This window comes from Durio zibethinus, chromosome 7, assembly GCF_047325235.1.
Source record: "Durio zibethinus cultivar Kanyao isolate XHJ-2024 chromosome 7, ASM4732523v1, whole genome shotgun sequence".
Taxonomy (NCBI): domain Eukaryota; kingdom Viridiplantae; phylum Streptophyta; class Magnoliopsida; order Malvales; family Malvaceae; genus Durio; species Durio zibethinus.
Window position 1 is genome coordinate 14,157,062 of NC_143168.1, and position 27,775 is coordinate 14,184,836.

Sequence of the window (27,775 nt, forward strand, 5' to 3'; positions counted from 1 at the left end):
CCAAAGTCTTATTGTCATTGGCTTTGGTGAAAGCATCGTCACACACTCCACAACTCTATGCAGAAACCAAATCATGATTTTATATGCCGCCTTTTAACTCTTTAACAACTGTCGTTTACGTTTTTGAGCTATGCCTAATTCATCCTCATTGAATATATAAAATTAATAAGAAGAAATTAAACAAGGTAAAACCCCATTTAATTGCTCCCTTTTTAATCTACATATATGTATGACATATATCAAATCCCGAAGATTATGATTTCCTGACGTGTTTTTCAATCTATGATCAGTATTTTCCATTATTATAAGGGACTCCGCTCAGGAGAGTTGAGCCTCGTTGTTGGAGAGAATTTGCAGTCTAGCCTGCACAACAAGAGAGTTTCCCTCCTCCATAAATGTGCTTCATTTCCTTTTGGCTTATAATCGAGTGAAAATTGCATCAATTTGTAGTGTGAATTAGGGATGGAAATCAGGCTGTTTGGGTTGCTAGTACTTGTGCTTCTTGTGGTTGTGGCTAGTGTTGTCGTTGAAGGAGGAGACGTAAGTTACGATGGCAGATCATTGATCATTCAAGGACAGCGAAAGCTTCTATTTTCTGGTTCTATACACTATCCTCGAAGCACTCCTGAGGTACATTTATCTTTCTACCCAAGTTCCTCGCACTTTCAAGCATGTCTACATACCTTTTGCATCATGGAAAATCATACGCTATGGCTTTGTTTGATAAAAAAGAAACGAAAAAGAGTAAGATAAAAATTTATTAATATAATGATTAAGGTATAAAATAAAAAAATAATTATAAATTTTAACTCTTTTCCATCTCTTTTACCAAGTAAAGCTTTTATGTTCATTCTTTTGTAGTGAATTTGACAAGAAAGTATTTTTATCTCAAAGAGAATTATAATGAAAACCATTTGTGAATAGTTTGATTACTCCTAAAGAAATAAATGATCCTACAAACCATTTGTGAATAACTGGTTTTATTTTATTATATAAATTAACTTTGGTTTTAGCAACTTTAATATTAGTATAGATACTTAGATTTGAATACATCTTTGAAAGAAGTCAACAAGATCATGAAAGGGGTCAATATAGTGAATAATACTAATAATTTTAATTTTTTCAATAATAAAATTAAAAAATTATTCTTTTAAACATGAATAGGCTAGAAAAATAAAAAGGTTAGAAAAGTTAAGTTGACCTCTTTTCCGCAGGATTTCTGCTTGAATTTCTTAAGAAGTTTTTGAGATATCAAGAACATGTTAGATTCAAAAGATTTATAAATTTGATGTTAGGATCTTATTAGTATAGGAAAGTAGAAACTATTGCTTTTTTTTTTTTTTTAATGTCAAGTTTATTAAAACAATCAAGAGGTTACAAAGCTAGCAAAAGTTAGTAAATAGAATTTCGATACAATTAATAGAAGCAATACAAAACATCCACTTGAGAACAAAAAAAAAACAAAAAATAATTTATCTAATTAAAAGAAAAAGAACGAACTCCGTAACAGTTAAATACTTTAAAATATACCAATAAAACAATAGCAAAAAAAAAAAAAAAAAAAAAAAAAAACAAAGATAAATGTCACGGGCACTGTTAACTGGAAACTATTGCTTGGAAGAAAACTCTGATGTCTGGAGTATTTGCTACGTTTTCCTTTCTGCCTATGACTTCTTAAACTTTTGTCATTGATTATTTCGCCAATCTTGTATTTGTTTAATCATCCAATATGCAATCTTTGGCTGCTTCCATTTCTAAATCCAGGAAACAGCATTCAGAACCGGCAAGTTGCCATATTTTTTAAGGTTTTTTTGGGACAACACATGTCAAATCATGTGCTCCATCTGAAAAAACCTTTTAAGACACATCATAAACATCTAACATAGTTTGTGAACTTTAAAAAGAATTAGAATTAGCCACTCTCACTATGTTAGTGTAGATTATTCTTTGTAAAATTTTTTTATTATTTTGAATATATTTATAATTATTTTAATTTTAAATAATAAAAGATAAAAATATTATAAAAATATTAAATTTAGAATATATATAGTATTCATATATTATGAATCCATTTTTTTGTTAATTTTTCATACTGTATTATAAGTATTGTAATTTTACTAAATATTTGATCAAATGTATGATTTCAAACTTGTTGTAAATTATAAGCTTTCTTTGTAAAAATATTTAAAACAAAAAAGAAAAAAAGAAAGAAAAAATAGTAATTTTATTTTTTATTTTTATGTTTTCATATTTATTTTTATATTTATCATTATTATTCTCTTATTTAATATTTTAAGATTTTATTTTATTCCGTTATAGATATTGAATTATGAAAACTCAAAATTCATAAAAAATACACCTAATTATAAATATATATCAAACAAATACCTACATTCTTTTTCAAATCCAATCTAAGTCCAACTTATTATGTCGCATTCAATTAAAGGCCAACATTATGATTTATCAAACTTAACAACTTATTTCACTTTTTATTTATGGAAAAAGTTTGTTTTTTTTTTTTTTATTTTGATTTTACTAACCTTTATTTTTACTAATTATTCTATTAAAAAGTAAATTAAAAAGTCTTTTATTAGAATATTTTCAAAAGTTTTTCTAACACTATTGATAAGATTTTAAGATCACGATATGCAATTTCTTTTAATTTAATCATTGGAAAACTTTTCATTTATTTTCAAAATTTTATAAAATTTACATCATACAAATAAATAAATATTAGTATAAAACATTTACAAATTTATTTGTTTAACCTGTATTTTTAATTTTTTTATATTATTAAATGATTAAAACATATTCCTAATCTAAAAATTTAAATAAGTATGTAAATAAAAAGTAAACAAATCAATAAATAACAAAATAAAAATAAATAAAACAAAAATAAAAATTTTAATGTGTATTCATATTTCTTTTGACAGGTAAAAATATCTAAATTTCAAAGCATTATAATTATATAATTCATATTTGCATAGTTGAGAATTCTTGCTATTAACAAGAAGGGATGACCCCGCCAATTCACCAACATTGGCATGATTTTTAATCCTCTCACATTCAGCAAGAGAACTTTTCATCACCTCCTTGGTGAATGAAATCCGACTGCGATAGGTTGCATTCCTTCGAGACCTCACAATTTAGATGATACAAATCATTATGCAAATTCCCTTCCATCAAGATCATATCACCCTGTGTAACTTTTGCCACTCCACCATTGACAAAATATCCATGCCCCTTGGAGTCTAACAGGCTCAATGATATTAGATTTTTAAACGTCCTTGGGACATAGGCCACATCACCCAAAGAGTGCACAACACCATCATACATTTTGATTTTCACAACTCCAAGACCCACGACCTTCACAATAGATTTGTCACCTGCAGTCAAATTTTTTGCCACTCCATGAAGCAAATCAGAATAATTCTTTTGGGAGCATATTTGAGTAACACAAGCAGAATCCAAATACCAACCATTACTAGAATTTGCATCCATACCTTTAAAAATCACAAGGACAATATCATTATAATTATCATTAGCAGCTGCGTAAGCATACTCACCGCTGTTTCCATTACCTTCATACCCTTTTGTAGGACAATCTAATTGAATTTATCCATATCCTTTGCATAAAAAAATTGAATAATGTTGGATCTAGACTTGCCACTTTTAGATCCTTTACCGATTGACTTGCTCTTTCGAACTTGGTCACCAATGTTGGTCAAGTGAATCCTTATCGCTTTTCTTACTTTTCTTTTGAGCATCACCAAGCATCAACGCTGTTGTGCTTGCTCTAATGTTATTTTATCTTTCTCGCAAATTAGAGATCCCACTATTAACTCATAGGAATTCGAAAGCAATGCGAGGAATAACAGTGCCTTTTCCTCTTTCTAAACCTTCACATCAACCTTCTTCAACTGATCAATGATCTTGTCGAATTCATTCATGTGCTTCATAAGGTCTCCACTGTCCTACATCTTTAATCAATACAGTTTTCGCATCACATGCAACTTGTTGGCCAAATAAATCTTTTCCAACTTTGTCCAAAACTTTAAAGCAGACTCCTTGTCGACAATGTGATTAACACATTGTTTTCGATGCAAAGTCGAATGGTGGTAACACACCTTGCCTTCAGCTCTGCCCATTCACCATCCTCCGTGTCATTTGATTACCATTTCTCCTTCCCTACAAAAGGGAGCATTAAGCCCTGCTACACAAAAAGATCTTTCACTATTCTCTACCATTGCGGGAACTAGTCTTTTGTCAAACTTTTCAAATGTGAAAATAATAGAACTAATAATTTTCAACATCTTTTGATAAATCTTGATATAAAGAATCCAAAGCTCTATGTTTAAAAATTTTCCAAGAAACAACAAAAGAAAAATCACAAAGAAATCAAGTAAACAAAACACATAGGAATTTGCGTAGCTACTTCCACAAAAAAAAAATAATAATAATTCTTCTACTATTAAGAAGATAAAATACAATAAGATCTCTCTTAATTGTTACGAAAATTCTGATACCACTTGTTTAAAAATTTCCCAAGAAACAACAAAAGAAAAATCCATAAAGAAATCAAGTAAACAAAACACGTAATAATTTGCGTAGCTCGATCACTTGCCTAGTTCCATGGAAAAAATAATTCTTCTACTATTAATAAACTTAAATACAATAAGATCTCTCTCAATGGTAACCAAAACCAACCCAAAAACCTTTGTACACACTCTCTCCACCTAAAATGAAAGACAAAGTTATAAAGTTTTTCTCCTTAATGCTTTCAAAAGCACTATGCAATTTCTAAAGCCTAAAGAACCGCTTTTATAATATAAAAGTCCTAAGTACAGTAACTTTTTTTTTTTCACATATTTGTTATTTAATCTCTTTTTTTGTCATTTCTTCATATTTCAAAAAGAAAAAAATAAAAAAATTCTTAAGTTGCTTCAAACTGGAAATTCTCACTTGAGCATCCAAACCTCCAACAAACATCACCAACCTTAAAAAAAAAAAAAAAAAAAAAAAACCTTAATATTCTCATTGCCATAATGGAAATCAGAGCCAACAGAAGTCTAAGGAACTTGAGTTTGAGTAAAATGGTAGCTTGAGTGGAAATGAAGAGAAATAAACCAAGAAAAAGGAAAGAAAGGGGAAAGAAAAACCATTATAGACGGCAATGGCTGATCTTGATATTTGGTTTGAGGGGGCCAATTAAGATTGTAGATTTTTTTTATTTGCTATGTTACTCAAACTCAATAGTGAGTGTTAATTATAGATATATGTCTAACATTTTTTTTTTCAAAAAATTTTCAGATATCTATATTGTCCTACTCCATGCCTATGTTTATCGTATATTTGTTGAGCACTTATACTTTAAGAAAAATGAAGAATTTGAATAGTTAATATAGTTTATTTAAAGATTTATCAAACAGAACAAAATTAAAAATGATCACAAAAATATGAAAAAATAAATGCAGTGAGCTAAGAAGAAAAACAATACACCTTTGGTTCTTGGTTGAAGATTTAGAATTTCATTAAGAAAACCAGAAAAAAAATTTTTTTTTTAGCTAAGCCATGGTGTTATTAATACAAGATAGTATGCTTACAGCATAACACCTAAGATTGCTTGTCCTGAAGGCAGTGGGCAAGGAAACATAAAAACTAAGCATATTACAGTAACTTCGTAGACCAAACACTCACTTTCCAACTGACAAGACAAACCGGTAATGATTACCACCATGCCAAAAAAATTCTCCATTCTATCAACCCCTGCCTTTGCCAAGGTGTCTGCCATACCATTTGCCTTTCTAAATACCTTAACAAACTCTACATTCTCAATTCCAAACATTTGTTCTTCAATTTCCAGAAATATGTGATAAAGTTTCCTGAGCTTTCTTTCCTTATTTGTTATCGTGACCATTGAATCTGATTCAATAATAAGGCCTCTGCATGCTCTCTTTTCTAATTTTATGAACACTTCAAATACGAATTTGATTGCAAAGAGTTCAGCCATATTCAAATGTTGTATTCCAGGAGGCATGAAAACATAGCCACCAGTTCACCGTTAGAGTTTCTCACAACACCATTACAACCCGCTGGATCAGGCGACCCCTTCGCAGGGCCGTCAACATTTGCTTTCAATCAAACTTCTTCCGAGGGACACCAAGATACTGAGGGTCTAACCACTATAGTACGAGTTCTTAGGGCACAAGCTAGCAGGTCAACCTCCCACATTGAATCTTGTAGAAAGCTATCATCACACGCGGCTTTGATTCATGTTAGTGATGGTAGTTTAACCAATAATAACAGCTAACCACCATGATTTTGACAACACAGTAATAGGGGTCTCAAAGCATTGTAGTATAAATGAATATAGGAACAATGGAATTCATCACTTAATATTCCACCATTTTGAAAGCCACAATAGAATTGAAACATCAAAGAGCAGGTAAACATCATATGGTTCGTGCTTTCTTCCACACTATTGCACCAAGGGCAGTGGCATTGAGACACTTCTAAGGGAATTCTTCTACTTCTCAGAAATGCCTGTTAGTGATTCTATTCAAAACTAACAGCCATAGAAAGCATCGAACTTTGGGAGGAATTTTAAATTGTCAGATCTGACAGAACTCAGGCAAGACCACATGATTATCATCCTGGATAAGTAATTCTGAGACTTTTTTGACAGAAAACTTACCTAGCCTATCATGTTCCCAAGCAATCTTGTCATTTTTTTAGCGCATCAAAACGTGCCCTTGAATCAACCTGTGCAGCTCCCTTAACCACACTGCTTCTTATTCATAAAGTTGCCTTCTTAAATAGTTTTCCCACTATTGATGACTCAGTCTGTTTTCATATGCATATTCACACATCTTAGCTCTCTTGTCTACTGCCAGCATATATAGCCTTGGGAATACTGGTCTTAAAGGTCTTTCTTCACACCATTTATCGATCCAGAATAAAATATCAGTCCCATTCCCCAATAGGCCATCTACAACTCTCACCACCAACAAACTTTTTGATAAGACTCACACTAGCTAACTTGATCACATCTCTTCATAGTCAAGACATTCTGTTTTTGTACGATTCACAAGGTATGCAATTTCGGAGGCCAAACCTGTTGCGCATGAAGCAATAATCACAATAATACAGAAGCAATAGACAACAATCAATAATAAAAAATGCAAAAAAAAATAAAGCATACCAAGATTTATAAAGCACACCAAGATTTACATGGAAAACCCTCCAGTGTAGAGGGAAAAAATCACGGACTACCAAAAAAATATTTACTATCAAATAATAGGTATACAAGTTCTTCTCTAGCTAAAACTAGAGCTAATCAACAACTAGAGAAACAATTGGAGAAATCTCACCAAATAAGTGACTCAACAAATACACCCTGGATTTGTTCCTAGAGAGCTTCAAACCCGATCTTCACCGTTCAGAATGTAGAACTCTGAATCATAAACCTCCTGACAATGTTCCAACTCAATCGGACCACGGATCGATTTCCGTTCAACCAACTTTCCTTTCTCATTTTTCTCTCTGTTTTTTTGGCTTTTCTTCTTTCTTTACTTGGTTTTTGACACACACTTAAAACAATCCCGCCTATTTTTTATTAAGTAGCTAAGACTCTGTATAAAATGAAAGATCAAGGCCCATGGCCTTTACTTGGTCTAAAACCACTTACATGAGGTTGAACCCCATTTTCCTAACAATCTCCCCCTCCAACCCCATTAGGAGGAGATTCATCACCATAGCAGTTTCATTTGGAACTTACCTTGGCCAGGGAACTCATTCCGGCCAAGTTACTGCAAAGCTCAAGCTTTTTCTGGGAAGTATCTTAGTCAACATATCTGCTACATTCTTATCAGTATGGACTTTCTTCAATAGCATCTGCTGTTTTTCAATCACTGAATGTAACCAATGATATCTAACATCAATGTGCTTTGTTCTAGCATGGTAAATGATATTCTTACTCAAATCTAAAACACTCTGGCTATCACAAAATACCACATACTTTTTCTTATTCAACCCCAATTCAAGAAGAAAACGTTTCATCTAAAGCATTTCTTTACATGCTTCGGTTGCTGTAATATACTCAGCCTCTGTAGTTGACAAAGCAACACACTTCTGCAACTTAGATTGTCAAGATACAGCTTCTCCTACAAAAATGAATAAATACCCTGAAGTAGATTTCCTACCATCAAGATCGCTTACCATGTTAGCATTAGTAAACCCTTTTAGAACTGATTGTGAAACTCCATAAGTCAAGTACATTTTTGAGGTACCCCTCAAATATCTAAAAATCTAGTTCACTGCTTCTCAGTGAACCTTTCTCGGATTAGAAAGAAATCTACTCACTACACCAACTGCATGAGCAATGTCATGCCTTGTACAAACCATAAGATACATTAAAGAATCGACTGCAGAAGAATAAGGAATATTAAATATAGCTAGTTGCTCTTCCTTAGACACTGGATAAAATTTCTTATTTAGATGAAAATGGTTGACAAATGGACTGCTAACTGATTTAGCATGTTGCATGTTGAATCTACCAAACACTCATTCAACATACTTTCCCTGTGACAACCATAACTTTTCAGCTCTTCTATCTCGGATAATGTTCATACTAAGAATCTGCTTTGCTGGACCTAAATCTTTCATATCAAAGGACTTAGACAATTATTCTTTCAACCTGCAAACCATACTAGCATCTTGTCCTACAATCAACATATCATCAACATATAATAATAGAATAATGAAGTTACCATTAGGAAATTGTTTAACATACACATAAAAATCCGCTGCTATTCTTTTATAGCTATGACTCACCATAAAAGAATCAAACTTCTTGTACCACTGTCGTGGAGCTTGTTTTAAGCCATACAAGTTTTTCTTCAATTTACAAACTAAGTGCTCTTTTCCTTTCACTTCAAAACTCTCAGGCTGATTCATATAAATGTCCTCTTGTAAATCACCATGCAAAAATGCAGTTTTAACATCAAGTTGCTCAAACTCAAGATTCAAACTAACTGTTAATCCCAGTACCACTCGAATAGAACTCATCTTTACAATTAGAGTAAAAATCTCATCAAAATCGATGCATGGTTTCTAAGAAAAACCTTTTACTACCAATCGAGCTTTGTACCTCACTAGTTTGTCACCATCCTTTTTCAACTTGAACGTCAATTTATTCTTTAATGGCCTCTTCCCTGTTGGAAGTTTAACAAGATCATAAGTACCATTCTTTCGCAATGACTCCATCTCTTCTTTCATTACTTTTAACCAGTGCTTTTTATCCGGAGTAGCTTGCACATCTTGGAAGCTTTCTGGCTCTCCTTCACTGGTAACTAAAATAAAATTTGAACTTGGATATCTGGTACATGGCTTACGTTCTCTAGTAGATCTCCTGGGTTGAGACTCTACATCACTTGATGCCAAAAGTAGCTCCCCCTGCTCAACACTCTCAAGTAGAAAAGATTACTCCTCCTGCTCAAAACTAATTACATCTGGCTCATCACCAACTGTGGCTGGCTCATTCATATTCCCAAGTTCTATTTCTTACTCATTTTCACCATCTGTGGCTCTTTCCTGTGGAATCCCTGTTGGTGTTGAAATATCACACTTAACAGTAATCCGTGTAGTCTTCTCATTTTTCTCAAGGTCTACTATGGTTTCTTTTTCATGAAATACCACATCTCTACTTCTGACTATCTTTTTTTTATTGGATCCCATACCCTGTAATCAAATTTCTCATCACCGTATCCTACAAACACATACTGTGTGGCTTTACTGTCAAGCTTTGATCTCTGTTTTTTCGGCACATGCATGAATGCTTTACACCCAAAAACTTTCAAGTAAGAGTATGAAGTATCTTTTTCTGTCCACACTCTTTCTGGAATGTCAAAGCCCAAAGGAATTGATGGTGATCTGTTAAGTAAATAACAAGCCGTGTTAACTGCTTCAACCCAAAATAGCTTTAGTAATTTTACCATCCTCAACATACATCTGACTTTTTCCACAATGGTATGATTCATTCTTTCAGCTATACCATTATACTGTGATGTTTCAGGTTCTGTCATCTCATACCTGATCCCATGCTTTGACCAATATTTTTCAAAGCCTTTATATGTGTATTCCCTACCATTATTAGTTTGAATACACTTCAAGGGTAACCCTGTCATCCTTTCAATCATGGCATGAAATTTTTTAAAATACTGTAGTACCTAACTTTTGTATTTCAACATATACATCCAAGTCTTATGTGAAGCATCATTAATAAAAGTAACAAAATATTTGCTACCACCTAATGACTCAACCACAATAGGATCACATACGTCAGAATAAATTAATTTCAATTTATTTTCTTTTCTCTGAGACCTTTTACGAAAAGAAACTCTATGATGCTTACCAAACAAATAATAATCACATGAATCGAGAGACATACCTTTGGTCAAGGGAATAAGAGACTGCCTTGCCAAAACCTGTAACCCCTTTTCACTCATGTGTGCCAGCCTCCTGTGCCACAAGTTTGCTGAATCATCATTTTCATCGACATTTACTTGGTTACCGTTCAATTGCATCCATGTCTTATACATTGTGCAGCATAATTTTTTCCTTGTAACTACCATAGATCATTTGAGAAGCTTTCACTATCTATTTTTTTGTTGGCTTTCATATCCCTTCTTATCAAGGACATTAATAGCAAGTAAGTTTATTCTCATATCTGAAATGTGTCTGACATCCCTCAAAGTCAACATGCAACCTGTACTAGTTTGTACAATAATATCATCAATCCCAACAATCTGTGACACACTCTTGTTTCTCATCTTGGTATAACCAAAGTCTCCTGCTTTATAAGTTGTAAACAACTCTCTTAGGAACACAATGATATGCCGCTACTATGTCAACTATCCACTCAATGTCGAGATCACTAACATGATTACAATCATCATGTGTACAAATCAAAGTACCTGAATCATTATTTGATTCACTGCTACAACATTACCATCATCTAAACTCTTATCTTTCTCATCTTTTCGCTTTTGCTTTAAGATCTTACAATTTCGTTTTATATGACTTACCTTACCATAATAGAAACACTTCACTTACCTCTAGACTTGGATCTATGTTTAGACTTACCATGACCTTTTGAGTCCTGACCTCTGTCGATGTTTCTACCCCTGTTCTCTGTGACCAGAGCTTGATTCTTAAGGTCACATCTTTTCACCTTGCTTCTTCATTAAGCATACTGTCATTTACCATCTCTAATGTCACCTTATAATCAGGAGCTGAATTAAGAACAGTCACAACTAGAGTATTTCAGCTGTCTGGCAATAAACCCAAAAAAAAAATAACGTTTTTATTTCATTATTCATCTTAAGCTCCATAGTAGTCATTCGATTAAATATATCTTGAAAATCACTCAAGTGCTTGTAACAGATTGTTCATCCCTATACTAGAAAGTTACAAGCTTTTTAACAAGCATAACTTTATTCATACATGTTTTTCTCTCATACAATGCTGTCAATTTTTCTCAAACAATGTGAGCTCTGACTCCTGCGCTACATGATGAAACACGCTGATATCAATCTATTTTTTTATTGTAACCAACATTTTTCTACCAGCTTCTTTCAGCTTTCATCTTTCATATCTGCTGGTTTAGCTGAATCACCTAATACTGGCTCATACAAATCTTTACAGTATAGATGATCCTCCATCATAGGCTTCCAAATTGAATAATTCGATGCTGTCAATTTTATCATGAAACTTGTATCACCCTCTATGATTTCAAACAGAATTTACTTCTATCTTGGGTTGCTTTTGTATCGATGTCTCAAAATAACCCTCGCTCTGATACCATTTGTTGCGCCTGAAGTAATAATCACAACAATACAGAAGTAATAGACAATAATCAATAATAAAAAAACGCAAAAAAAAATAAAGCACACCAAGATTTACGTGAAAAACTCTCCAGTGTACAGGAAAAAAATCACGGACCACCAAAAAAATCTTCACTATCAAATAATATGTATACAAAGTTCTTCTTTAGCTAAAACTAGAACTAATCAACAACTAGAGAAACAATTGGAGAAATCTCACCAAATAAGTGACTCAACAAATACACCCTGGATTTATTCCTAGAGAGCTTCAAACCCGATCTTCACCGTTCAGAATGTAGAACTCTGAATCATAAACCTCCTGACAAGGTTCTAACTCAATCGGACCACGGATCGACTTCCGTTCAACCAACTTTCCCTTCTTTTTTTCTCTTTGCTTTTTTTGACTTTTTTTCTTTCTTTACTTGGTTTTCGACACACACTTAAAACAACCCCACCTATTTTTTTATTAAGTAGCTAAGGCTCTGTATAAAATGAAAGATCAAGGCCTATAGCCTTTACTTGATCCAAAATCACTTACATGAAGTTGGACCCTATTTTTCTAACAAAACCCATATTTGGCAACAACCACTCTTCTCCATAACGAGTTTGGTTCAAAAGCATATCTCCACCACCATTTTGTAACAGAGCATAATTTTTTGCATGAAGATCTTTTATACCCAATCCCCTAAACTTTTCACGTTTGCAAACTGCCAACTAGCTGACTTTAGTAATCTTGTTCTGATTCTCTCCCCCTCCCCATAAAAAGATCTCTTCAATTGGTCGATTTTCTTAATAACTCCATCTGGGGCTTAAAAATAGACATATAATATATAGGTAAGTAAGATAATACCAAATTGATCAACATAACTCTACCTCCAAAGGATAGGTACTTCTCTAAAGGGCCAATCTCTTTTGTATTCTTTTGATTATTGATTCCATAGCTTTATTATTCTTGGATTTGAGCCAATCGAGACACCTAAATATTGAAAAGGGAGCTTCCCACACCTATAGTCGAAGATCGAGGCTAAGTTATCGGCGTTTGGTTCTTTCACCCCAATCACATATAACACTGATTTATTAAAGTTGATCTTCAAGCCGAAGCTCAACTTGAAGCATTTTAGAGTCATTTTCATATTGTAAATGACCTCCTCATTGGCATCTAAAAATAGAATTGTGTCATCAACAAATTGGAGATGAGACATAGTAGAATCAAAACAAAAAAAACCCCTTCTTTGTGATTGAGAGCCTTCGCTTTGGTTATTAGGTGTAGTGTTTCGCTAACTAGTATAAACAGGAATGGTAAGAGAGGGCCCTCTGCCTCAAACCTCTTTGCATCTAGAATTCACCCGTAGGAGAGCCACTCACCATATTGATACCCTAACAGTAGACACATTCCTTTATCCATCTAATCCACCTATCCCCACAACCCATGGACTCTAATACATGATACAAGAAGCCCCAATTCACACAGTCGTAGGCTTTTTAAAAATCCAATTTTAAAATCACTCATCTAATATGCTGTGAGTTTTTTTTCATTCAATAAATCACACATTAGCTAGTAAGATTCCGTCCATGATCTGCTTCCCAACAATGAATGCCGATTGCGTGTCATAAACCAATTCGTCTATAACCATTTTCAGCCTTTAGGATTTTTGTGAGAATTTTTGTACGGAGAATTCACCAAACTAATTGGCCTATACTCATTTAAATCCAACAGGGTTCTCCACTTTAGGGATGAGAGTGATGAAGAATGAATTTAAACCTTTCTCCAATTTCGCTTCTACATGAAAGTCCTCCAGAAAATGCATTAGATCATCCTTCAAAAAAGTTCATGCCTTCCTATAAAAAAGTTATACCCATCCAGGCTAGAGGCCTTTGAACCTTCACCATCCCAAATTGCTTCTTTCAATTCCTCCACTAAGAAAGGTGCCTCCAAGAAATCAACTTCTTCTTTAGAGAGTTTACAAAAAGGCAGACCAACAACATCCTTATGAGTCCATTCATCAGCCGAGAGGTGCCTTTTGTAGAATTCCAGCACCAGAGATTTGATTCTCCGTGGATCTGATATCCAAACACCATTGTCATACAGCCCACACAAAGAGTTTTTATAAGCCCTCAACTTGGCCATATAATGAAAAAAATTAGTATTTTTATCTCTCTCTTCTAATCACATGATTCTCGACTTTTGCCCTCACCGGATTCTCTGTCCTTAAGAACGACCCATAGCGCCTCTAACGCCCTTTTTCGATCTTCAATTTCAATTAGCTTTAGATCCCTTTGATTATTCAAGTTATCAAAATAGTCGACCTTCTCTTCAAGCGTCACAATCTTCTCCTCTAGATTTTCGAAAACTTCAGTATTCCACTTCTTCATGAAGGACTTCATCTTCATTAATTTTACACGTAGACAATGCCCTGCTTTTCCTGCAACTAATGACTGCTTCCCTTTCTCTTTTACCTCCTTCATAAATTTGCTATTGGAGAACCAACAATCCCAGACCTTGAATGGTTTTAGACCCCACTCGACCATGTTAGATGACAGTACCATGGGACAATGATCAGAAACCGATCTCCTTAAGTATTTTTGACTATATCCTTGAATGCAACAACCCATTCCGCCATAACCATGAACCATTCCAACCTGTTTTTTTTTTTTTTTTTTTTTTTTTTTTTTTTTTATTTCCACTCCCAAACCAAGTTTATTTATTTATTTATTTTTTTTAAAGTTTACATGACAGTAGATTAATATTTGTGACAAGTTTTTTACTTTTAAAGATTTGTGAATAATGATTGTGAGTACAACACATAGATAAATAATAATAAAATTTATTTCTCTTAAATTACAATCAATAAAATTAAGTCAAAGATAAAAATATTAAATAATAAATAACAATTCTAATTTAGTTTAAATGCATATGAAATTATTATAGTGTATAGTATGTCTTTAAGAGTTTTCAAAAGTTAGGGGAGCCAGGGCTCCCTTTGGTTATAGTCGCCACCAGCCACTGGTTAACGGTGGCCGTGGTGGTCTTGGGTTTAGATTTCTATGTGGAAAGGAAGAAGGGAGGAGGAAAGTCGTTGACGATGAATAAAGGCCAACGAAAGTACGATCTTAGATTCTAGGGTTTTGGATTTTTGTTAATTTTCACAGGAAAAAGGGATTTGGAGAAAATAAACCGATCAAGGTGAGAAGGACAACGAAAGAAAGAAAAATAGGTGTTTTGAGTTGAAGACGTCATTTAGGAGTTACAATCGATGACAACGGATGATGGATGATCGTTGCAGTTTTTTATTTTATTTTTAAAAATAAAATAACATATAAATTCAGCTAAATATTTTATAGTTTAAGGGCACTATTTCCTTGGTTAAATTTGTAAAAGTAGTTCTTTAGGGCATGGAATCATAAAATTTGAAACTCTTAATTACGAAAAGTTAGTATGACCTTTTTATATTGCAAATAATGGATGGAGGCTTTTTATTCTTTTGGATGTATTTGTTCAAATGTTTTTATTTAATCCGAAGTTTATTTTTTGTAAAGAAATTTATGCCCCTAAACTATAATTAATTAATTAATTTTATTTTTTACCCATTAGAGACTAGATACAGTTAGAGATATAAATGATAAATTAGTACTTATAAGTTATTCGGATTCGATTCGAATAAAACTCAAATTCAGTTCAATTATTATTGAATCGAGCTCGAGCTCGAGTAACTTTACTCATCGATCGAACTGAATTCGAGTATTTTTATATTCAACTTAAGTAGTTTGCGAATCTAATCGAATTTTTATATTTAAATTTTTTTATTATTTTAATTAATAAAATATCTCGAATTTTAGCTCGAACTCGAGCACAAATAATTGAGCTCTTGTCGAATATAAGAATCGCATTTATTTTTACATATTTTCAAATTTAATCGAACGAATTTAAGTAATTCGAATTTGATCACGAATTAAACTCGAGTTAAAAAAATAAAACTCGATTGAATTTAAATTGAATATCGAACTACGAGTTAAAAGTCGAGTTTGAATTTCTCACTATATCGATTCGACACAACTCGATTATACCTCTAGTTACAATGTTATTAGATTATTGATAATGTATCTTATTAACTTTTTTTTTTCCTAAAAGCCAATGAAAGCATGTGAAGTGTGTTTGCAGATGTGGCCATCAGTAATAGCCAAAGCTAAAGAGGGAGGGATAGATGTGATACAGACCTACGTGTTTTGGAATCTTCATGAGCCCATACAAGGCCAGGTAAAGTTAGCTCTTTTATCATTTTTTATCCTTATCGTTTTAAATTTCAAAATTGGGTCATCAATCTTTCAAATTGTTTTAATTTCTTTTGTCAAAAATGTTTTTTTTACCTGAGATCATTTAGTATCCGGTGATCATTTTTTATCTCAATTAATTTAATTCAAAATCAAATTGAATTAAATTTTATAAAAAAAATAAATTTTTAAAAAAAATTTTTTATTCATAAAATTTAAAATCGTAACCTTATTTTAAAAAATTAAGTTTTTTATCATTAGAACTAATAAATATTGATTTTGTCAAAAAAAATTATTTCCTCCGTTGATTAACTTTCATATTTTCTAGTTAAACACTTAATTTTTTTTAAATGGGTTTAATATTGTATATTTTTTAGTTTTTTGAATGAATTATTACTAATTATAATATACTAGATAAATTTTACATCAGTTAAATTAAGAGCATTTCCAACACATAAATCCATAAAAAAATTACTTCAGGTATTATCGATTTTAAATTGATATTGATTCTAAAATTTAACACCTAAAAATTTTTAAACTTTGAGTTAAAGTTCCATATCTTAGTATGAGTTTCATTACGTTATATATTAATTTATTAGTTATTGATTTAACTTATTTATTGATTTTTTAAAAATATATATTAAAAATTATTTATTTTTTAAACTATTACTCCATGCAGTACGATTTCAGTGGGAGAGCTGATCTAGTTGGGTTCATTAAGGAAATCCAAGCACAAGACCTATATGCAAGTCTCCGCGTTGGGCCCTTTATTGAGGGTGAATGGAATTACGGGTAAGGAGAACATTTGAAACTTTGATTTGATTGACATTTCTTGCTTCTTGCATTATCAATTCATAGAGTTGCACGAATTCGCTCTACATGAATATATATATATATATATATATATGATATAAATTCAGCCGAAATTTTGATTTTAATTTGCCTAGAAAAATCTTTAAAACTTCCAAATTGAATGCATGCTTAACCGACAATTGTAAGATCATTATTAATTTTTGCAAAAGAAAATGTAATTCAAAGTTCTAACTTTTGATTTTTTGAATTAAATTAAAAGATATAATGATAAAATTTCATATAGGTAATCTTAAAATTTAATTTAAATAATTTATTCATTTTTTCTCGTAAATTAAGATTTGATTCTTATAAATTTTTATTTCCTAATTCTCTCAAAACTGTTTTTTGTAATATAAAAAATTAGATTAGCTACTAAAAATGATGATAATTTTGATCATGAATTCAAATAATTACGAAATTTATTTATTATTATTATTTTTTATTTTTTGAAGAAGCTAATGGGAACTTGATTTAATTTTTATTGCAGTGGATTACCTTTCTGGTTGCATGACGTCCCAGGCATTGTTTACCGATGTGACAATGAACCGTTCAAGGTATAATGACTGGAAAACTTTTCTCCCTGTTTCATGATGAGTGGTGATTCCGGAATATTATTTGTTTTGACACATTGTTAATGGATGGCACAGCTGCATATGCAGAATTTCACCACAAAAATAGTAGACATGATGATATCAGAAAACTTGTATGCTTCACAAGGGGGACCAATCATTCTATCACAGGTTCTTTGTATATTTATCAATTATTAACCATTTATTTAAAAATTTACATATATATATATCCTATTATTTTTTGTTAAATTATTAAATTATAATTTATGTTTTTATTAAAATTTTAAATTATTTTTTATATGTTTTATATTATATTATTATATATACGTAAAATTATCAAGTTTACATTAATTGTTAATTAATGTGACAAAATCTTAATTATGATTTCTTTATTAATTTTTATTATTATTAAATAATTAAGTAGATTGAGAATGAGTACCAATTAGTGGAAGATGCATTTCACGAGAAAGGACCTCCATACGTGAAATGGGCAGCACAAATGGCCGTAGGACTTCAAACTGGGGTCCCCTGGATGATGTGCAAACAAGACGATGCTCCTGATCCCGTGGTTAGTGCCCTTACATATTTTATTTTGTTTTATAATTTTTTAATAATTACTTTTTTAAAAAATAAATTGCTTATCATTCATTAATGAATCAAAAATGCATCAACTGTTACAACTGTTTGTAAAAATCCAAGACATTCCTCAATTCAATATAATCCTTCATCATTTCGTAATCCATGCTTTATTAACCTGTGAGCTGCTTCATTCCTTGCTTTTCTCCTACGACATATAATACAAGACTTGAATTATATAATGGAATGTAGCTAAAATTCCTATTAACATGATTAAAATTCTGGAGCTTAAAGATTAAAATAAAAAAAAATTAAAGAAAGAAAATAAAATGAGAAATTGAAACAAAATAAACAATATATGAACTGGCATTCACAACTTTAAAACAGGCTTGAACAATGGCTTTTATTTGGACTGTCCAAATGCAGCAAAATTAACAAGACGATACCTTAGAATTTTGTATTTGCTTGTAATAAACGTAACTAGTAAAGACAATATTCAACTTTGAGTAAAATTTTTATACACTTTTTTATGTCCAGATCAACACTTGCAATGGGATGAAATGCGGGGAGTCATTTCCAGGTCCCAATTCACCTAACAAGCCTTGGATTTGGACAGAAAATTGGACATCTCGGTATGTGATAACAGAACAAAAGAGTAGGGGTTAAACGACCTTCGAAGGCCAACTTTGTATTTAAGCCCATTAATTTTCCTTTCCACACTCTCAAAAATGGAATATTATTGTTGAATGTCACGGCACATCTAAGTTCTGAATTTGAAAGCCGCACTTACTTTTATCAAATGATTTACGCCATATTTTGCATCTAATAATCAATGCCACTGCTTCCCTTGAAGATATCAAGCATATGGTAAGGAACAAGACACAAGATCTCCCCAAGACATTGCATTCCAAGTCGCTCTGTTTGTTGCAAGGAATGGGACTTTCGTAAATTATTACATGGTACTCCTAACCCTTATATAATTTCTTAATTTCCTTGGGAAGATATTTTTTATGGTTACATGGTTTGCTAGAAGTTGCATCTGATGATTGTACACGACATCGTTTTCTTGTTTTCTTGTTTTCTTGTTTCTTCTTAGTATCAAGGGGGAACTAATTTTGGGAGAACAGCCTCTGCATTCTCAACAACAAACTACTATGACGATGCACCTCTTGACGAGTATGGTATGTCATGGTCCATGCAAACAAAGTTCAAATTTACCGAACATGAAAACAACAAAATAAATCCAACTAAAATATTCTAATTGGTACAAATTAGGTATGTGTAAATACAAAAAAAAAAAAAAAAAACCGAGATTCATTTTAAAATCATCTCGAAATAACATTGTCTATTCCAAACAAAATAGGTTTCTACACTTACACTGCTTATTCCTTGTAAAGAAAAATACAAACACTTACTAACATAATTGAAATAGGCTAGAGGAGTCATCAAATAGGCTAACTTAATTCATGCAGGTTTCATTAGGCAGCCGAAATGGGGCCATTTGAAGGAGTTGCATGCCGCAATTAAGTCATGTTCATATCCCATTTTATTTGGAACACAATCTATGCTATATCTTGGTGAACGACAAATGGTAACAATAGTTATCCGACTCTCCTTTTGCAGTCTTCTCTTTTTCTTTTTTTAGTTCAGCTGCAGTATTTATGAAAATGGAAAACAATGTTGAATAAATTTTTGTTATGTAGGGCTACATATATCAACGAAATTCGGGAGAATGTGCTGCCTTTCTAGTGAACAAGGACGATATAAAAACTGTTGTTGTGCTCTTTCAGAATTCTTCATATGAATTGACTTCAAATTCAGTTAGCATTTTACCTGATTGCAAGAACGTGGCCTTCAACACTGCCAAGGCAAGCCTCAAATTTTTAAAATAATAACAACAAATTGAAAAAAGTTTTTTTCTTTGTAGCAATAATTGAATTTCATTTTGTTTTTCTGTTATTGATGTTTGGGTTAAATAGGTAAGTGTTCAGAACAACACGAGATTGATAACAACAGGCAAGAAGTTCAATGATTTCGAAATGTGGGAAGAATTCAGGGACATTATTCCTACCTTGGCAGAGACATCACTAAGATCCGATAAGTTGTTAGAGCACATGAATACAACAAAAGACATGTCGGATTATCTTTGGTACACTTTCAGGTATTCTTTTTCTATCCAATCGAGCTAATATACAGAAGAGAGTATGGTAAAATATGGTATCTAGTAAAATATGGCACACTTTAATTTCAGCTATCAACACGAATCATCGAATAGTGAAGCAGTGCTGAAGTTGAACTCGGCTGGGCATGTTTTGCATGCATTTGTCAATGGTGTTTTAGTTGGTAAGGACGTCTAATTCTAGTTTACTATTTTGTACAAACAGATAATATTAATAGAATCTTTGATAGGTTACCTTTATATTTGATGTACTGTCAATAAATCATATAATATCGTCTCATTAATAAATAACGTTAATTTTCATAAATCTTTAAAATTAATATAAAAAATTATTATTTATTTATTTTTTTTCATTAATGAAATAATATCATATGATTTACTTATAATATATAAAATTTATACACTAATAATTTATTAAATATAAACTCTTTTTTATATACGTTCTCTCATATTATAAACTAACGAATAAGAAAATAATTATTATGATTGGTTGTTTTGTTTATTCTATAAAATCTCAACAATATTAACATGTTAATTAATTTAATTTGTTAGGATCTGCCCAAGGAAATCATAAGAACTCACGTTTCACGCTAGAGAATACAATTCCATTAAACAAAGGCAGCAACAACATATCCCTCCTTAGTGTAATGGTTGGTTTACCGGTACGAATTTTTTATCTTTGGCTTGTCAATCATTATTGTGGGAAAACATTTAGTTACAAGTGTTTGTATTTTGTAATCTGCTGATTGTAATCTATATATATCTGTATCCTTAAAATTAAGAATTTGTATCTCTAGAATTAAGGACAAAATATCAAAATAGATAATTCTTTGATTATAGGGATTAAATTTAAGAATATTTAGTTTCCTAGTTTACTCTCTAGTTAGTTGTATTTAAATTTATGGTATTTGTATGATTCGATACACAAGTCTTTCAATATATTCTTATTTTTTCACAATTATTAATCTTTTTTTGTAATTTTATGCAAATGCATCTCAAATTTGACATCCTTGAGTTGGTTACCTTTGAGTATTGTAGATAATTGTAAAATATACATTTTAAGTTGCGGAGTCCACAAATTAAATCAGATTGAATTGAAGATAGATTTGGATATAATATGAACAATAAACGCAAGTTCAAACTTGGCCTGACTTGATAATTCAGATTTTAAAGTCTGGTTAAATTCTTCCAAATTTTGTAAATGATACAACCAAAATCCGTATAGATCTCTTTTTTTTTTGGTCCAAACTCATGTTTTCAAACAAATCTTTTTTTTTTATTATTTTGTAATTTTATCCAAACCATCTCAATATTGGACAGATCTTTAGGCTTGATGGATAGCCTAGTGCATATAGATAGCCTAATTTCAAGTTTAAGGTTATCAATTATCTTAGCATTGACATACTAAGTTTACCTTTTGATGTAAAGGATTCTGGAGCATATTTGGAGAGTAAGGTTGCCGGGCTAAGAAGGGTAACGATTCATGATGTACAAAGTGTGAAGGATTTGACCAACTATTCGGGGGGATACCAGGTACCATATTTTGTCACTTCAAAGTCTCTTTGAAGTCAAAATCTCATGCCTTTCATTTATCACATTATTGCAATTCTTTTCCCTTGAAGAATACTCCATTTACATTTTCGTCAATTCTTCGTCATTTTTATAGGTTGGACTGTTAGGAGAAAAATTACAAATTTATATGGAGCAAACCTCAAGCAAAGTTCAATGGAGAAATTTTACTTCTTCTCGCAATGACCTTACATGGTACAAGGTATATGTTTGACAAAGACTTTTTTTTTCTTTGTTTTTTTGGTGCATAAATATTTAAGATGAGAGATTTTCTTATTTTAAGATTAGGGCAGACTATAAGTCGATTTAGAAAGGACTTATATTGAACTTACATATTATCACCAAAAAAGTTTGTTCTCAGCAAAAAAGACATTCTTTTTCGATATTAGATGAAGACTTCCCTTTGATGGAAATTAAAAGCTTGGAACAGAAGTTAGAAACCCTAAAAAATTATGGGATCATTTGGATGAATGGGGAAATTGATTTTGATAAGATTGAATACATATGCGTTTACTTGGATGAGTGGGGAGATTGGTTTTGATAAAATAAAAAACAACGATGGATATAAGATTAGTTATTATAGTAGTGAATTAAAATTAATGATGAAATATGTGTTTGAATGAAAAATTAGTGAAGTTAGTGAGATGAATTATAGTGAGAAGAGAAAATGGCTACTAAAGACATTGAGTAAAAATTATATATAATAAAAATTTTAAATGATTTAATATTTATAAAATTAATAAATAAAAAAAATATTAAATTGTTTTTATATTAAATAATAGTTTTGTTAATAAATAATTAAAATTTATTTATTAGTTTATTATATAATAATAAAAATTATTTATTTATTATATAACAAAATTTATTTTTATATTAAATTAATAAAATTATTTTATTATATTTAAACAAAAATCAAAATGAAAAAAAAAAAAGTTTGAAGTTGCTAACTTATTAAAGGAGAAAAACGAAAACCAAAAAAATAAAGCAAGTGTGGTTGGTGACTTGAACCCTTCACCTCCAATGATAAATTGATACAAAATGCATTGATTTATAGCAATGTTTAGATTTAAAAGTTGTGGGTGGCATAAAATTTTATAGCAATTGCACCCTTACGAAGTGTTGAGATATATCTTGAATCTTTTAATCATACATCAAAAGTTGAATGTAGTTATAAGAGTTGAGAATTTATATTAAATCCCACAAAAAAAGTTTAGTAGAATTATAAAAGGTTTCACCCTTATAAATAAGATGCTATAGTTTTATTTAGGTTATCCCAAATTGTTAAACACCAAAAGAATAGCTAATTGAATGGGTTATTAAAATAGTGCAATTAAGATTTGAGTTAAGTTTTGAATAAAGAGACTTTTTGTGACTTTTTTCTTTCAAAAGTCATATAGCTATAAAGATTTATTTGTTAATTGGATTGGATTTGGAATAGGTCACTTTGGGTTAGGCCAAAGTAAGTATTTTTGTTTTATACGTACTTAATTGTTTGTGTTAGTATGCTGTGCATATTTGTTTTGTTCCCCAATAAGTAGTATTAGAGAAAGAATCAAGACATTGGAAAAGACAAACCTAAAAAAGCATGATTTGAAAAAGTGTTCAAGTTTCATGAAGACGGCTTAAATATCTCAAAATGTTTGAAGATATATCTAGTATGTCTAAGTTTGAGATTTTTTTAATGAAAAGAGTAATTTATACTATGGCAAAGTATGATTCAAGATCTATTAATGCAACAAGGGTTAGATTAGGTATTAGAGAATGGTAAGCATGAGGGAATGACTGATAGTAATTGGAATAGGATTCATAGGAAAGCTGTTAGTACTATTAGATTGGCCTTAGTCCTAGAAAAAGTAAAATATGTTGATTGAGAATACTCTGAAGGGTTTGTGGGATAAGTTTGAGGATATTTATACGTTGACTTGATTAACAAATTGTGTTTGAAGATGTATCTTTATTCACTAAAAATGAAAAAAAAGTACAAGTCTCCATGGTTACTTGAATGAAAATTACTGGTTCTTTTTGTTAATGATTTAAAAGATGAAAAGAAAACTTTAATTTTGTTTTCATTTTCACCTAAGTCCTATAAGCCTATAGTTCAGATTTTGTTGGTAGGTAGGTCTACTTTGAAGTTGGATGATGTTATTGCCCTATTGCATAATAATGAAAGGTTTATGAGAATAAAAAACTTATCGCTAGAAGGAAATGTACAAGCTATGGAGGGTTCTGATTGAAAGAAGATTTATGGATCAATAGAAAGATCTAAGTTAAAAGGTAAAAATTATAATGATATAGAATGTTATTACTATGGTAAAAAATGACATATCTAAGTATGGTTACTTTCAAAAGGGAGAATAAGGAGAATCAATCAAATGAAAGAAATAGTGACACTATTGCTATTATGTTTGATGGTGGTCTCATTTAGATGACTTGTAGGGATAAAGCTTAGACATTGAAAAGTAATAAAGGTTAGATTTTAAATTCAGCTACTTTTATCTATGTTTACAATTATAAGAGTTACTTTGTAGAGTTGGAAGAGATGAGAAGTATGTTGATGTTGTGGTTGGAAACAAGAAAAAGGCGTAAATTCAAGGTATTAGGAGTGTCCACCTTAAATCTTATAATGGTACTATTATGACTCTTCATCATGTGAGGTACATACCGAGTTGTAACCATAATTTGATTACCTTAGGTGAGTTAGCTTCTCATTGGTATACATACGATGGACAAAATGATTGATGAAAAGTATACAAGAATAATAGAGTGGTTTTGCAAAGGAAAAAGTTTAAAAATCACTTGTAAATACTTGATAGAGGTTTAGTTGTTAGGATTCTAGCAATATAGAAAAAGAAGATAGGCAAGCAGGGTCAGTTTTATAGATGCTATCAAAGTGTTTGAAGATTCAAGTTAATGGAAGATTTGTTAAGATTTGTCTTCAATCTTTTAATCCCATATTGACAATTGAATAGAGTTATAATAGTTGAGAGTTTGTCTTGAATCACACATGAGAAATTTAGTAGAGTTATTAGAGGTTTCATCTTTATAAATAAAAAGTTTTGATTTTAGTTGGATTATTCCAAATAGTTAGACACCAAAATAATAGCTAATTCAATAGATTATTAAAAGTGTGTAATTAAGATTTAGGTTAAGTTTTGAATAAGGAGTTTTTTGTAATTTTTTTCATTGCAAAAATATTACAATTATAAAGATTTATTTGTTAACTGAATTGAATTTATAGTAAATCATTTTGAATTGGATCGAACCAAGGATTTTTGTTTTAGGCCTACCCTATTGTTTGTGTATTAATGTGCTGTGTGTATTTGTTTTATTCTCCAATAAGAGTGCGTTTCAATCCAAATCAAGCCTACATCTATTTTTTATTTTATATCATGTCATTTATGAAGTCTTAAATTAAATTTTTTTTTTTTAAAATAATGGCATCATTTAAGCATAGTGCACAAATCCAATCTTTTTAAAAGTCTTAGAAAATGACATTTATAAACTTAGGCTTCATTTGTTTCACTGAAATTGATTTCAAAAAATATTTTTTGGAAAGTAAAGATTTTTTATTACTTAGATGAGATAATGAAAAATATTTTTTGTTATTTAGTTATTTTCTAAAAAATATGTTTTTTTTCAAATAATATTAATATAACTATTAAAATATTTAAAAAATATTAATTATTAATGTATATTGAAATTATTTATTATTAAAAATATTAATATTCAAGAATAATTATATTTTAATAATAATATTTAATATTAAAATATTATATTAAAATAAAAATACTTAAAATAAAACTTTTATTATTCTTTATATTAATATTTTAAAATACTTAAAATAGTATTACTATTCTTAAAATATTATTTTTATTAATATTAAAATAATAATGTTTATTATTAAAATATTTATACTATTAAAATATTCATATTTTATATTGAAAGTATCTATTATTAAATCATAACAAAATATTTTTTATTTATATTTATTATTAAAATAGTAATATAAATACCTTAACAAATAAAAATATAAAAGTGTATAGTTTAAACTAAAGATTAATAAGAAATTATTAAAAATATTCATATTAAGAAAATAATATTATTATATTATTTAACATTAATTATTAAAATGATAAAAATATTATGAGATATGTTATTATTTATTATTAAAATAATAATATAATACTATTTATTATTGAAATACTAAAAATATTTATGTTTAATAATACATAAAATAAAAATATTTAAAATTGAAATATAAAAAAATTTTGAATGCTAATATTTTAATATTTTAATTAAAATTAAATAAAATATTTTTATTAATATAATAATATTTTAAGTCGAATCAAATCAAGTTCGAATATAAAATATTATTTTCAAAGTTTTACTTCAATAAAACTATAAAAATATTTAAAATTAAAATATTAAAAGACTTTTAATATTAATATTTTAATTTTTTAAGTAAAATTTAAAAACATATTATTTATTAATACAATAATATTTTAGATTGCATCAATTAAGTTTGAGCATAAAAAAATTAGGTATAAGATCTAATTTGAGTAAAATTATGCTTAAATATATTGATAAGTAATTCTATTGATAGATATAGTTTTTTAAAAATTGTCTTCCACTTTTCAAAAAGGTAAGACAATTTCCAAAAAATTATCTTATTTTTTATTGATCAGTATGAAATTTTTCTTTGATCAGTTAGTTTTTTATCAAACAAATATTTAAAAATATAAAAATTATTTTTCAAAAATTATTTTCTACAAAACAAATGAAATCTTAATTTATGAATGTATTTTTCTCATGAGTAAGCTTTTAATAAAATAACGTACGCTAACCATGCATGCATAAATTTCCATTTAATGTCACAGACTACATTTGATGCACCAGCAGGAGATGATTCGCTTGGACTAAATCTTGGGTCCATGGGGAAAGGTGAAGTATGGGTTAATGGCCAAAGCATAGGCAGATATTGGGTTTCATTTCTTACACCACAAGGAACACCTTATCAAACTTGGTATGCTATAAATTCTTCTCACATAATTTCATACATACATACAGACCTACATATATATATATATATAAAATGATGGATCCAAGACTTTTTTTAATAATTTCCACTTATAATATATAAAAGAAACTATTACTAAATTTATTAATTTTATAGACGAAAAAAATATTGACGGAGGTTTTTAAGAAAACTATTTTTTCATTTTTTTTATTTCTCAACTTTTAAGTGTGTCCATGTACAACTTATTACAAAGGGTGCATCTACCTCTCTATATATAGTTCAAGTTTAGCTTTCAAAAAAATGTCATGCATCAAGGTAAAAATCATTAGGTTTAGTATGGTAGATACTTTTTTTTCCTTTGATATTTCAGTATGGTAAATAATTTTATTTTTTACTCTTTTTGACAGAAAAATTAATAAAAATGATAAAGCAAAAAATAAATGAAAAACCAAAGACAAAGAACAAAAGTAAAAAATAAAAGTATTTACTAAACCAAGGATATGAATGAAATTTAAGGGATAATATAGCAAAAACTTATGTCTACCATTATCATAATAACCAATTACTCCTTTCAATGGAACCTTTTTTTTTTTTTTTTTGCAAAACCACAAATTAATTCATTGCATGCCAATTGTCCAAAAAATTGCTTACTAGGAATCAATTAAAATATTATTGATTAAATAACTTAAAAAAATTTTACATGAATGAAATTTGTAATATACTAATTAATATCATTATGTGTATTATTAGGTACCATGTACCTCGGTCATTCCTCAAACCTATAGACAACTTGCTAGTTGTTCTTGAAGAAGAAAATGGGTTGCCTCTTGGAATATCCTTAGACATTATTTCAACCACTTGA

General features: G+C 30.0%; 1 protein-coding gene across 1 annotated transcript; it reads left to right on the forward strand.

The window, feature by feature from the left end:
- Positions 1 to 462: 462 nt before the first annotated feature.
- LOC111278004 (beta-galactosidase 16-like) lies at positions 463 to 27,775 on the forward strand. The gene is made up of 18 exons (XM_022864444.2): positions 463 to 630; positions 16,042 to 16,137; positions 16,831 to 16,943; positions 17,491 to 17,557; positions 17,651 to 17,743; positions 17,997 to 18,140; positions 18,686 to 18,780; positions 19,002 to 19,107; positions 19,245 to 19,329; positions 19,621 to 19,739; positions 19,852 to 20,016; positions 20,128 to 20,309; positions 20,400 to 20,491; positions 20,880 to 20,989; positions 21,756 to 21,860; positions 21,994 to 22,098; positions 26,774 to 26,919; positions 27,664 to 27,775. Exons 1-18 carry the CDS (start codon positions 463 to 465, stop codon positions 27,773 to 27,775), a joined length of 2,103 nt encoding a protein of 700 aa, XP_022720179.2.